The sequence below is a fragment of the Mesoplodon bidens genome (genome assembly GCF_964165515.1).
Source record: "Mesoplodon bidens genome assembly, chromosome: X".
Taxonomy (NCBI): domain Eukaryota; kingdom Metazoa; phylum Chordata; class Mammalia; order Artiodactyla; family Ziphiidae; genus Mesoplodon; species Mesoplodon bidens.
In genome coordinates, this window is record NC_138163.1 from 97,658,526 (window position 1) to 97,673,080 (window position 14,555).

Genomic DNA, 14,555 nt, shown 5'->3' on the forward strand with positions numbered 1-14,555 from the left:
CAGACCCTTACAGGCATACAGATGTACCACAAAACAGCCTCAGGCCTCCTCAAGCAGTCCTCGACCTGGGCTCACCTTCTAGAACTGATTTCTCAGCATCCATTCTCCTGCCACTGGGGAAGCAGGAGCCGCCCTTCACCTGAAATGGGAAGTATTTCAGCTCCAGCAGGTAAAGAGGCCCTGGGGACTCCATCTACAACAAAAACCAGGGAGAAGGCAGAGAAATACACAGACCACAGTGACCTTCATGTGTGCAAAGTACAGTTGTTAAAAACAAAACAACAAAAACAGAAAAAAGAGGCCGTGGCCGCCGTGGGGCAGTACTGAAGCAGAGCCCCATACTCTCAGACCTGGGGAGAGAGGGCACTATGCTCCCACATGTCTAGGGCTGGCAGGCAGGGAGGTGGGGTCTCATGTGTAGACCCTCTTGGCAACGAACGGATATCTGGTGGGGCTGATAGTGGGCTGGAGGGAGTCTGATCAAGATGGGGCTGTGGCCTCGGCCCCCTCCTCTGAGTCCCACACCTCTGACTGCAGGTAATCAGCGAAGAGAGCCTTGGCCCGGCGTAGGACGCGCCCCAGGTGGTGTTTTCGCACGAGGCGGTCAAAGTGCATGGCCAGCTCGTTGTAATCCAGCCCGTTGCGCATGATGTGGTCGCGGTGCTCCAGCAGGATGGCGAGGCACAGGAAGAGCATGAATGGGTTCCCTCGGCCAAACTCCTGGGGCGGGGGCAGGCCCAGTGGGGGTGGAGGTGGCAGGGACTTCCCAGGGTCTTGTGGGGAGCCCACCTCTGGCATCAAGGGGGATCCTGCAGCCACGTCACCAGTGGGAGAGGCGTCCTGGGTGGACGGTGGAGATGAAGACGATGGGGAATCAGGGTGGGAAGAGGAGGAAAGCAGTGGGTCTGAGGAGTTCAGCAAGGGCTCAGAGAGAGACTTGGAGCTGATGAGGGCAGCTGGGTGGGGCAGCTGGACGAGGAGGTCCCTCCTGGGGCCTGTGTTATCCCTGAGTTGCTGGAGGTCATCCAGACTGGCCTGTCTCAGGAGACGCCCCCCGCCACCAGGCCCCTGGCTGGTGGCGGCCAAGTGGTCAACAGCATCTTCAAAAGCATCACCTCCTCCACCGGCGGGCCTCAGCATGTGCCTCTGCCGCACGGGCCGTCCCCTGTGGCCCCCAAAGCCAGTGTCTGCCACCAGGCTGGGGGGGCCCACGAGCTCTACCTCATGCTCGGGAGGGTCGGGGGGCAGCGAGCTCCAGGTGACCTCCAGCATGCGGAGAGCGTCATCAAAGGCGAACTCGCGCTTGAGCTCGAGCAGCAGCCAGCGGTAACAGAAGAAGAGGTCGTCAGCACCGGCTTCCTGCAAGTATTGGTAGAAGTCAGGGTCGGCGTGTCGCAGCAGCAGCTTGAGGTGAGCAAACTTGGTAGCCATGGCGCGGCCATCAGGGTGGAAGTTCGCAGCCAGGCGCTTCATGATGCCACAAAAGCAGACGAAGGCATGGCCCTCGTGGTCCATGACGGCAAGGATGGGCGAGGCCAGGTCACTCATGCCCTGGCAGTAGGACACCTGTGGGTGGGTAACGGCGTAAGTGGTGAGCAGGTCGTGCAGAGCCCGCAGGTGTGGGCCGTCCTCGGGCCCCGCGAAGTAGGGGTGGGCCCGGTCGGTACGCAGCACGTCCTTGAGGACCGTGCTGCGGATGAACTCCAGGTCCTCGGGGCTCGCCCGCTGGGCCCACTCGCTCTTGAGCTGCTCATACTCGCGGCTCTTGCGTTTCATGTAGTCCATCCGCTCGCGGCCTGTCAGCCCGTCTGGGTACACGTTCAGAAGGTACCTCCACACCACCTGGCCAGGGATGAAAGGGATGAGGCTGAGGGTCTACAGATGAGCAGCCACACCCTCGTGTGGATCCATCACCACCCAGCCACCCTGGGCCTCTGCCCTCCTTTGGAAAAGCCTGCCTTCCTGCCTCTGACTCCTAGCCCCTCCTGAAGGTAAGCCTGCTGTGCTGGAATACTTCCACGCCATCCCCCGAGAGTGTGGCCCACAGCATGTGTCTCTTGAGCTATTCATGACTGCTGTGATGGATCCAGTGAGTGACCAAGAAGGCTCACCTTTCGCAGGGAGGGCTCAACACCACCATGGTAGATCCGCAGGCGCAACTCCTCAGGGCGCGAGAGCTGGCCCTCGTGGTTCAGGTATGTGTGAAACTCTGCATCGCTCAGGGGAGGCTTGAAGGGCTTGACGTCTTCCCCATATGACCAGCTCAGCACCTGCTGGACCTTGGACAAGGTGCGGCCCACCTGTGAAGGAAGGAGGGAGGGAGGCCACCGCTCAGCTGGGCAGGCCAGGGGCAGGTGCCAACTGGCATGCTCGGAATCCGGGGTGCCAGGGATGCCCTGCCCTCCAATCACAGCTGGGCCCCAGGGCTCCCTGAAAGCACCTGAGAGAGGATGGACTGTGTGAAGGGCAGGGCAGCTGTCGTCAGCGATGACCGCTTCTCAGCCAGCAGCACGTCGGAGCCAATGACATCCTTGGGGCTGATTATGTCCCAGTCTTCCAGCAGCGGGCCTGGGCACACAGAATGACGCCGTATGAGAATGCAGATGAGAACCTCCAGACCTCAGGGCCGGGTTCCTCTCCCTCCAAAAGCCAGGCCACCCACAGGGCAATGAGCCACTCCACTCTCCCTTCCCATGTCATCCCATTTTTACATTTTACATTATTTTTTACCTGTATTTATGTAAAAAATAAAACCATGGATAATCCTCTTGTGGAAACTGTCTCACAGAATGGCTGGGCAGACTCTAATAGTAGTATTTTAATGACAGAAGGTAATATTTATCAAGCACTTACTATGTGCCAGGCACTGTGACAGGGCTTAACGTCAATATAAACAATAAGAACAGTAGACAACACTTCCATACGGCTAAGTGCCAGGAAACGTTCTGAGCCCTTTGCAGATCTTAACTCATTTAATATTCACATCCATCCTCTAAGTTAGGCACTATTATTATTGCCACTCTATGTGGAAACATGCATAGTCAGGACTAGAAGTTGCCCAAGGCCCCACAGCAAGTGGGTGAAAGAACCGAAATTTGAAGGCCAGGCCCAAAGCACAAGAGTCCAAACTCTTAATCTTATATTCCTGCTAGTCGTCCTCCCACAATTGGTATAGACTACCATTACCATTCTTATTTTGCAGACCATGACAAACAGCTTGGAACAGTTGGTAAGTGGCCAAGGAAACGGTAGAGCTGGGATGTGAATCTCATTTACCTTACTCCAGGGCCCAGATAAATTTTAGCAAAAGTATTTGTAGAACAGGTATGCCCTGCATGTTAGACAGAAGAAACAATGCTATGCTTGATATTATCCAGTTCTGGCCCTTGGAACATCAGCAGAAGTCTGTCCCTTCTCTCTCTTCTTTACTCCCCCTTGCATCCTTTCTGCCCACCTCAAATGTCATGTGGCTGAAGCAGCAGTGGCCACCTGAGTAAGTTCGAGAGACTTAAGAGGTGTCGGCCCTGGCGCCACAGAGCTGCTAAGCTGGCAACAGCAAAGACCAGTGGCTTTCAAACTCTATTATACGAAACAAACCAACTGGGATTTGTTCAAGCCATTGTCATTTGCAGGCAAATGCCATCACTAAGCAACATTTCCATGAAGTCCACTGTACTTTCTCCCACAGAGCTGAGGGGGAAGCAAACCCTGGGCCACAGGTGGATGTCACTGCCTCTCCTTAGGTGTCCCATGGGGCACTGCAAACCTAAGGGGTCCAAAAGGGGAGCCCAAGATCCACTCTAGACAAAACCTCCTCCTCTGCTCATGTGAGTGAACAGCGTCTCTACCTGTTCAGTTGCTTAAGTCCCACACCTCACAGATGTCCTTGCCGCCTCCCACTCTCTCAACTCCCAGGGCCAAACCGTCGCCAAGCTCCATAGCTTCTGCATGCAGAACACACTTCAATTCCACCTCTTCTCTCAGCTCATACCATGCCTCTCACCTGAAACTGCCTCCCAACCAGTCCCTGCCTCCCCTTTGCCTCTCTGCACCCTCTCCCAACAGCTGCCAGAGTGGGCTTTCTAAAACATGAAAACACGTTAACATGAAGGTCGCACTACTCAACAGGTAAAATAAAGAAGGTCACACCGATGGTGTGAAAGACCAAAGAGAGGAGCCCCTGTCAAGGCACAGAGCTAAAGCTTGATGATCTGAGAGGAAAGCAGAGAGACTTGGAGGACAAGTCCAGGAGACCTGACAATGCAAACCCTAAGAAATGCAGGAGGAGCAAAGGGGTCAGGTGGAGACAGAATTACCCAGATATGAAGGAAACTGTCCCTGAGAGGAAGAAGTGGCTCGGTAGGTCTCAGGTAGGATGAATCAACGAACAGCACAGACCACGGGCTCCCCCAACTCTATTCACCTGCTGGTGAAATGCCCACATTCTAAGAATGAAGACAAACTCTTGCCAGCTTCCAAAGACGAAGAACAGGCTGCTTACAACTGAAAGGTCAGAATGCCGACGGGCTTCTGTTTCACAACTCTGGAAGCAAGACACTGGCTTGCAGCACCCACGGAGTACTGACAAGAGAGGCCTGAGATCCAAGGGTCACACATCCAGCCAACCCAGTACGTATCCATCACGACTGAAGTTTCTGATTATTAGCATACGTCTAACGCATGCACCTTACTGGAGGAGAACAAAGAAGTTCTCTAAGAAATGACTACTGAATGACTACAAGGGCTCAAGGTGGGTGGGGGAAGGCAAAAGGGAGGGTAAGTGGGGACAGGCCACAAGTTTTTAATATATACAGTTAAACATAAAATGACAAAGAGACTGTGACTGGGAGTTTGTAATATTGTTACGTTAGGATTCCTGAAACATAAGCGAGTGACTCTAAAGAAAAGATAATGATAGCCTGGAATTGAAAAAGAGAAAAAATTACTGTCGGGGCAAAGCCCAGAAGTTAAGGGTTAGGGAGCAGGAGAAGGATGAGAATGAGAAGTGTTCCAAAGCTTCCATTTCACGGGCTACGGAGGGTGGGGGAGACTGGAGGAGAAAAGTGCTCAAAAGATTTCACTGTCAATTGTGTAAAAAAGCATAAATCCAGCTATGGAGATTTTGTGAGAGACATACTAAAACTAGGTGACAAAGAAAGGTTAAAAATGGAAGAAACATGAAGGTATACCTGGCAAACACAAGCAGAAAGCAAGAGCAGCCATGTGAATGTCAGAAAAAGCACCACTCAACACCAAAAACATGGGACTTCCCTGGTGGTGCAGGGGCTAAGACTCGGCGCTCCCAATGCAGGGGGCTCCGGTTTGATCCCTGGTCAGGGAGCTAGATCCCACATGCAGGCCGCAACTAAAAGTTCACATGCTGCAACTAAGGAGCCCGTGAGCCGTAACTAAGACTCGGTGCAACCAAATTAAAAAAAATAAATAAAGTGTACAACTCAGTGGGTTTAAAAAATAAAAAAAGACCAAACACATGACAGGAAAAGAGAGATATTCTATATTGACTTTTAAAAGAAAGAAAGAACCTGTTAATAAAATGGACAAAGGATTTCTACAAGCCCAAACTCATCTAGTGGCAAAACCGGATCTGAACTGACGAGTGACTACATGTGGTCTTTTTTTAAAAAAATAAATTACTTTATTTATTTATTTTTGGCTGCGTTGGGTCATCGTTGCTGTGTGTGGGCTACCTCTAGCTGTGGTGAGCAGGGGCTACTCTTTGGTGCGGTGCACGGGCTTCTCATTGCAGTGGCTTCTCTTGTTGCAGAGCACGGGCTCTAGGTGTGTGGGCTTCAGTAGTTGTGGCACACAGGCTCAGTAGTTGTGGCACGTGGGCTTCAGTAGTTGTGGCTCGTGGGCTTTAGGGCGCAGGCTCAGTAGTTGTGGTGCACGGGCTTAGTTGCTCCGCGGCATGTGGGATCTTCCCAGACCAGGGCTCAAACCCAGGTCCCCTGCATTGGCAGGCAGATTCTTAACCACTACGCCATCAGGGAAGCCCTATATCTAGTCTTTATGTAACTCACTAAGTGTGAATATGCACACACTTCCCTGAAGAAACATGCAAGTTTCATTATGGGGTGCTGCCCCAGGCCCTTCTTGCAGTATTACACAATATGTACTATACATACTGCACCTCCTTATCATAAAATTGTCAAACCTCCCAAATCCTAAATTATATATTTTGTGCAATGCCAATCAGTGATGTAGTGGGTTTTTTCCTTGAACTGGATAAAATTATTTTAAGGTTCATATGAAAGAATTCACATTTAAGAATAGTTAAGAAAAAGGAGAGCCAAAAAAAAAAAAGAATAGTGGGAGGAAGGTAATGCTTGCCTTATTAAAATGTATCACAAAACCACTGTGATAAAAATATGGTGTTAGCATAGCATGAGACAAACAGAGCCAACTGGTGGAATTCAATATAGAGAGCCCAGAAATAAATCCAAGGACATATGGGAACTCAGTACATGACAGAAGTGGCATTTCAAATCAGCGTAGAAAAAGTGTTATTTAATAGATGATGCTGACATACCTATTTGTCTGGAATTTTTTTTAAAGCTAGGTCTACTAATCACAATGCTGACAGAGATTTATATGTAGAAAAGAAATTAATAAGCATATTAGAAGAAAATGTAGGAGAATATTTGTATAAGCTTGTGGATGGGGAGGATGTTCCAAAGTAAGGAGAAATTCAGAAATCATAGAGAAAAAGACAGATATATGTATAAGACTGCATACATAGTTTAGTTTTTGATAGGATCAAAAAATCACCATAAACAAAGCCATAAAACAAAAAGATAAGCTTGGAAAGAAATATCTGCAATACATATGACAGAAAGAGAATTCATATCACAAATACAGATTGGTTGATGGTCTAGGCTTGGTAATCTTCCAACTGTAGAGGTGACAGAAACTGACTTCTTCCCTGAAAGAGGGACTGGGCCATCTAAGTGGTCACAACGTGCCTGTTGCTTTCACAGTCACGAACACAATCCCAAGAATTCCATTAATAATATTTGTAACAGCTCCATCGATTGGACACTTACTTACTCACTTATTTATTTATTTTTTTTGCAGTACGCAGGCCTCTCACTGTTGTGGCCTCTCCCGTTGCAGAGCACAGGCTCTGGATGCGCAGGCTCAGCAGCCATGGCTCACGGGTCCAGCCGCTCCGCGGCATGTGGGATCTTCCCAGACTGGGGCACGAACCTGTGTCCCCTGCATCGGCAGGCGGACTCTCAACACTGCACCACCAGGGAAGCCCTTACTTACCTATTAATGTATAGCATGATCCCATTAATGTTAAACACATACCGTCTGTGTATATGTACAAATATGAATATACTTACGTATCTCTATATGTAGATTAATTTGTCTGTGTGTATATGTGTGTGAATAAATAAAGGACCTGTAAGGTTACACATCAAACTGATCAAAGTAGCTTCTGCAGGGCAAAAGGGTAGGGGAACAAGATTAGGCACAGTGGGGGCTTCCCTGGTGGTGCAGTGGTTAAGAATCCGCCTGCCAATGCATGAGACACAGGTTTGAGCCCTGGTCCGGGAAGATCCCACATGCCGCGGAGCAACTAAGCCCGTGAGCCACAACTACTGAGTCTGCACTCTAGAGTTCGCAAGCCACAACTACTGAGCCGGTGTGCCACAACTACTGAAGCCCATGCGCCCAGAACCCGTGCTCCCAACAAGAGAAGCCACCACAATGAGAAGCCCGCGCACTGCAATGAAGAGTAGCCCCTGCTCGCAGCAACCAGAGAAAAGCCCGCGTGCAGCAACAAAGACCCAGTGCAGCCAAAAATAAAATAAATAAAATAAATAAATTAAAAAAAAAAGATTAGGCACAGTGGTTCCAGGAGACTTCAGCATTATTTATAATAAGGAGAATGTATTTACTGGATAATTAAAGATTAGTTTCATTAGGGAATTCCCTGGCGGTCCAGTGGTTAGGACTCTGTGCTTTCACTGTGGAGGGCCTGGGTTCAATCCCTGGTCAGGGAACTAAGATCCCACAAGCCACGTGGTGCGGCTAAAAAAAAAAAATAGTTTCATTAAAAAATGCAACTCCAGGGAATTCTCTGGCAGTCCAGTGGTTAGGACTTGGCACTTTCACTGCCGTGGGCCCAGGTTCACTGGGTTCCATTCCTGGTCAGGGAAGTAAGATCCTGCAAGCTGTGTGGCACAGCACCCCCCCCCACCAAAAAAAAAGCAGCTCCAATCAAATTCCCATCAGGATTTTAATGAAATGATAAGCTAATTCTATTAAATGAAAAGAACAGTGGGACTTCCCTGGTGGTGCAGTGGTTAAGAATCCACCTGCCAGTGCAGGGGACATGGGTTCGAGCCCTGGTCTGGGAAGATTCCACATGCCATGGAGCAACTAAGCCTGTGCACTACAACTACTGAGCCTGTGTGCCACAACTACTGAAGCCCACGCACCCTAGAGCCCATGCTCTGCAACAAGAGAAGCCACCACAATGAGAAGGCCATGCACCACAATGAAGAGTAGCCCCCACTTGCCGCAACTAGAGAAAGCCCATGCGCAGCAACCAAGACCCAACGCATACAAAAAAAATAATAATTAAAAAAAAACAGTAAGTGCGTGAGAATATTCAAGAAAAAAATTTAAAAGGAGAACATTAAAACATATCATAAAGCTACATGATTAAAACAACATAGAATTGGCTTAGGGTTGAACAAAGAGATCAGTGTAAGGGGATCAGGAATTCGTGTATTTGCAGGAGTTTGGGAAACAAGACAATGGTAGGAATAGAACTAACTCATCAGTAACTGGAAAGTTGATGCTCTTTAAAAAGATAACTTTTAAATGTCCTTTTGCCAAACTGATGGGTGTGTGTCTCTCTGTAATTTGCATTCCTCTCAGTTCTTGTGCAGTTGGGGTTTTCTTCACGTGTTTATTAGTGGGGCAGATTTTATTTCTTTACTGAAATAGTGCTATTGTGTCTATTTTATAGGTGAGGAAATGGGGGCTTGGGGACTTAGCTAAGTGACTGACACATAGTAGCACATAGGGCTGCTCAGTGTAGAGGTTCCTGTGTCTCTGGCTACCTGTCTTTTCCCATTTGTCTCTCTGCCTGTCTCTGTCACTATCTTTCCCTCTGACTCTTGTTTCTCTCTCTCTCTCTCTGCCTATCTTTTTCTCTAATTTCCTCTTCTTAACAAGCCCCACATTTTGTAGAGTTAAATGGTTAAAAGCAAGGACTCTGAAGACAGTTCAGCCACCACCTGGGTTCAAATCCTGCTCCTCCACTTACTGTCTGTGTCACATGGACAAGTCCTGTCCCCTCTATGAGCCTCAGTTTCCCCATTTATAACATTGGGATAATGATTGTCCCTACCCTGTAGGATTGTTTTGACAATCCAATGAATAAACATTATGTGTGCAGAATGGCCCCAAGTGTTCGACACATGTTAGCTATTTATATGTTATTATGACATCAATAAAATGCCTCGGGACTTCCCTGGTGGCACGGTAGTTAAGACTCTATGACCCCAATGCAGGAGACCCAGGTTTGATTCCTGGTCAGGGAACTAGATCCCACATGCATGCCACAACTAAGGAGCCGGCAAGCCGCAACTAAGGAGCCCGCGAGCCGCAACTAAGACCTGGCACAACCAAATAAATAGATAAATATTAAAAATAAATAAATAAAGTAAAATAAAATGCCTCAGTCACCCCAAATAGACACTGTGAATTCCCCAAGGCTGGGAACCGTGTCTTCCACTCCACAACTTTTTATTTTAAAAAATTTCAAATCTATGACAAAGTTAAAAGATGAATACATTGACCATCCGTATGTCCTTCATCTAGCTCCCCCAACTGTTCACATTTTTGCCACATTTGCTTCATCTTGCTTATATATAATTTTTTTAATTTTTTAATTTTTTTAACATCTTTATTGGAGTATAGTTGCTTTACAATGGTGTGTTAGTTTCTGCTTTATAACAAAGTGAATCAGTTATACATATACATATGTTCCATCTCTTCCCTCTTGTGTCTCCCTCCCTCCCACCCTCCCTATCCCAGCCCTTTAGGTGGTCACAAAGCACCGAGCTGACCTCCCTGTGCCATGCGGCTGCTTCCCACTAGCTAGCTATTTTACGTTTGGTAGTGTATATATGCCCATGCCACTCTCTCACTTTGTCACAGCTTACCCTTCCCCCTCCCCATATCCTCAAGTCCATGCTCTAGTAGGTCTGTGTCTTTATTCCCGTCTTACCCCTAGGTTCTTCGTGACCTTTTTTTTTCCCCTTAGATTCCATATATATGTGTTAGCATACGGTATTTGTTTTTCCTCTTTCTGACTTACTTCACTCTGTATGACAGACTCTAGGGCCATCCACCTCACTACAAATAACTCAATTTCGTTTCTTTTTATGGCTCAGTAATATTCCATTGTATATTTTTTTGCTGAATTATTTGCAGATATCATGATGCTTTACCCCTTAATACTTAACTGTGTTTTTCCTGAGAACAAGGATATTTTCCTTCTATAACCATAATACCGTTACCATACCCAGGAACTTTAACACTGACACACTATTATTTTCTAATGTATGCTCCATAATCAAATTTTGGGGACGGTGTCTTAATTTACCTGTGGGCTCTCAGGGACCAGTACAGGTAAGACTAGGGGAACAAATATGAGAAGACTGGAAATGGCTGAGAGATAAAAGGAACAAACAAATGAATATGAGTGCAGGGTGAGTGAATGAATAAATACAATTACCATGACTATAATCAGCATTGTTATATTTACAATATTATTATAACTGAAACATATAATACTGTGGCTCTATTATTATATTGCATTATGCAATTATATATTACTACATTATATGCTATAATAAATGTGATCGTTATTGTTATTAGAGCTAATACTTTTTGAGCATTCACTATGCAGCCATGCACCTTTCCAGGCTTTTTACATGAATTTCCCTGTTTAATCATCATGATGGCCCTAAGATACCATTATCTCTACTTTACAGATAAAGAAATTGAGGGCCATTGGCCAAGCCAGGATTTGGACCCAGGATTCCTTGCTCTCTAGCCCACTGTGAGGGAGTGCATTGTGAGGAGTGGAGTCATCCCACGGGAAAAGGGGGGCATCCCAGAGCAGTGCCTGCGAGGCACCAGGTACTCACTATCCTCAGTGGGCCGAATATCTACACGCAACTGCAGGTAAGGTTTGGAGGCGGTGGCGAAGGCCGTGCTGAGGTCCCAGTCAGACAGGAGTGAGAGATAAGCTTCCTGCCCCAGCCGATCCCGGCCCAGGTAGCCGATACCAAAATTCTTCTTCCTGGCCAGAGGAGACATGGCAGCTTTCAGTGCCCCAGTGCCCTGGAGGCCTCAGGGACAGTTTCCAAAAGAAGCCGAGGAGGATAGATGATTTTGAAAACAACTTCCTACTGTGTGCTGGGCACTGTGCCAAGGATTTCAGGCAGCCTGAGGTCAGATCATTTATTTCTATTTTGTTTCACAAACAGAAGCAGACACACACCTGCTTGTATCTGGAGAGCACATTGGAAACTGGTAATGTGGTCCCCTCTAGGGAGGGTAACAGAGTAGCTGAGGGATAGAATTGGGAAGAAAGCAGCCTTGTGCATAAAAAAAGCAATCTGTATGTTTGTTATTTTTCACAACAAAAAATGTTTATGCACAAAAAGTCAAATAACAACTAAGAATTTGTTCTTCAGATACACCTGTGCAACTATGCAAAGAAGTATGTTGTGTGATAACTATTGTAACCATGGAAACATCCTAAATACCCATCGCTTTTGTATTCTTTGAGTTTGTTACCATGTGCATTCGTCCAAAATAACAACGACAACAAAATAGTCATCACACCTGCCTCCAAGAGACACTACTTTTCATCTACCAGGTTGGCAAATTTTCCAATATTTTTAGTAGCCAGTGTTTGTGAGGGTGTGAGGGAAACAGGAATTTTATGTGCTGCTGGTGAGACTGTAAATTGGTAATACCTACCTGGAGAACATTTTGGAAACATCTGTTGAAATTTAAAAAAAGCATACACCGTTTAACTCAGCAATATTACTCCTATGACTAGATTTCCCCAAATATTCCAAGATATGTATGTGGCTGTTTGTTCACTGTGGGATTATTTTAATAATAATAATAATAATAATAATAATAATAGTAATAATAATAAAACAACCTCCCCCTTTACCAAACAACAACAATAAAAATTCCAAACAACCGCTGTCGAGGTGGGTGGCCCACTGGTTTTCCCCAGCATCCCGTTACTCACCCGTTCAAGTCAAAGGCTCGGATGAGGATGTGCTGTAACACATCGAGTGAGGTGATCTGGGGGTCCACAGCAAAAGAGCGAAAATCAGGTGGCAAGAAGCTCTCACATTTCTGGGGAGAGAAGACAGGGGTAGGCCATCAGGGGTCACATCACCATGCTGACATGGAGTGAGTGGCAGGGACCAGATCAAGGTGGGAGTTCTGAGCCATGGGGAGAACTGCTGTTTTTGCTCTGAGTGGAGGGTGGCGGAGGCTTGGGAGGGTTCTGAGCAGAGGAGGGATGTGGTCTGACTCAGGATTTAACAGGATCCTTTTGGCTGCTCTATGAACAGTCTGTGGGGGACAAAGGAGAAAGGAGTGTTCCAGTGAGGGGGCTACTGCAATAGTCCAGGCACCCAATCCTTCTTCTACATCCCCTCAATGATGGTTGCCTGGATCACCACGTCCAGTCTGGCCCTCACTAAACCAGTCCTCTGCGCTGCAACCAATATAGCACATCTATCTACAACACTCCCCTGCTTGAATCTCTTCAAAGGGAACCCCAGGAGCCCCAACAGGTGGGCCTATAGGACCCCAGCCAGCCTCTCTCCAGTCAGCTTTTTTGAACTTTACACTCTGGCACTACCAAACTCCTGGAAGTTACTCTGAACACATTCTGGCTCCAGGCCTTTGCTTATGCAGACCCCCCAGTCTGGTACGTCCTTCCCACTTTCTTCAGCTGGCTCACTCACAGCTCAGGCATCTTCTCTTTTCTGAACTCCCAAACCTCTACCTTTGAGCTTCCTCTATTACACTGAAGTGATCTGTTTACTTCTCACCAGAATCTACCCTCTTCTCATCACCACCAGTGCCACGACCCTAGTCTGAGCCACCATCACTGACTGCCTGCTGGAACTACTGCAACAGCTTTCTTACCCAAGAGTACACGCCAAAGGCCCTTCGCAATCTGCCCCTCCCTTACCTCTCCGATTCACCTCCTACCACCCTTCCCCTCACTCTCTGGGCTCCAGCAACATGGGAACCTAAGGGAACATGCCAAGCTCATCCCCACCTCCCAGCCTTTGCCCTTGCTGTTCCCTCTGTCTAGAACACTCTTCCCCCCTGATATGCACATGCCTGACTCCTTTTTATTTGCGTCTCTGCTCCTTCAGTACCTCTCTGGGGATTTCCCTGTACGACCTTGGCTAAAGTAACTCCCTAGTTCCAAACCTTTTTCGTTATTTCCCCATGACATTAACCAGTGTCTGAAGCATCTCATTTATTGAGCTGTTTGTCTCCCCGACGAGTATGTCCGCTCATCCAGGGTGGGGACTTGCACAAAAGTGCACTCTCAACACATATGTTGACTGATGTCAGCGGCTCCTTTTCAGACAGCAACAGCCTCCCTCATTTCTCAAGGCCCCACTCAACTATTAAGGCCCCTCCTCCAGCCCTATAGTCCCTCCTCTCTTCCCACAATCTCCACCCATCCATTCCAGAGGCCTCTACCTTTCCATTTGCAGTCCTCACGCCCCATGCCCTGCCCTCGCATTCCCAGGTCCAGCCTCTCCCCCACCCTCCACTCACGCCACCATCACTCTGCCCTCAAGCCTCGCCCCTCACGTAACACCCCAATTCTCAGGTCCCGCCCTCTAGCCTAGGACAGTCACCGCCTTCCCTTCCCCCGGGAGCTCTGGGCGGGCTGGACGACGGGCCGCCAGCCTCACCTTGACTCGGACCCGCACCACCTCTCGCTCTTCCTCCTCAGCTGCCGCTTGGGCTCCCCCACCAGGCGGGGGCGCTCCGGAGCCGGCCAAGTCCGAGGATCCAGAGGCCGTCGCCATCCCTCCACCACCCGCCTCCGGGTGACAGTTGACTGTTGCCCCCTACCCTTGCGCACACCCCAGAATGCGGGCGCCTGCGGCCCCACCTTGCGCCCGGGCGCAGGCGCAGAGGGCGCCACAGGACCCTACCCCCCCCACCACCTGGCACAGGGTGGAGGTCGCCTCTGCGCATGCGCACAGTGTGCTGTTGCCAGGAGCCCCGCCCCGCAAAGCCGGGCATTTTGCCTCACTTTAGCCAGTGTGCAGGCGCCTATTGAGGGCCCGCCCCGCCCTTGTCCTTGGTTTGGTTGTTTGGGCAGTTTGCTTCCGGGTTCACCTAGGTGCGTGTTAAAGTGACGACCTATTCAGGCGAGAAAAGTGGGCGGGGAAAGGAAGCTGCTGCGCGACGACGTCAGGGCTTCCACATCCCGCCCC

The 14,555-nt window shown here is 48.6% G+C and overlaps 1 protein-coding gene across 1 annotated transcript; it reads right to left on the minus strand.

Annotated features, from left to right (window-relative positions):
* Window positions 1-248: 248 nt before the first annotated feature.
* TBC1D25 (TBC1 domain family member 25) lies at window positions 249-14,298 on the minus strand. The gene is made up of 6 exons (XM_081221937.1): window positions 14,025-14,298; window positions 12,320-12,429; window positions 11,196-11,350; window positions 2,441-2,568; window positions 2,112-2,300; window positions 249-1,842 (listed from the first exon to the last, which is right to left on the minus strand). The coding sequence occupies exons 1-6, from the start codon at window positions 14,139-14,141 to the stop codon at window positions 481-483; spliced, it is 2,061 nt and encodes a 686-aa protein (XP_081078063.1). The 5' UTR covers window positions 14,142-14,298; the 3' UTR covers window positions 249-480.
* Between the last annotated feature and the right edge of the window lie 257 nt (window positions 14,299-14,555).

Bases quoted from the DNA above. Each gene is read 5' to 3' on its own strand.
- TBC1D25 (XM_081221937.1), bottom strand. From the start codon at position 14,141: ATGGCGACGGCCTCTGGATCCTCGGACTTGGCCGGCTCCGGAGCGCCC. The intron at 11,351-12,319 runs GTGAGTAACGGG...TCCTCTGGCCAG, and splicing joins CGAGCCTTTGACTTGAACGG to GAAGAAGAATTTTGGTATCG. The intron at 2,569-11,195 runs GTGAGTACCTGG...CTGTGTGCCCAG, and splicing joins TATTCGGCCCACTGAGGATA to GCCCGCTGCTGGAAGACTGG.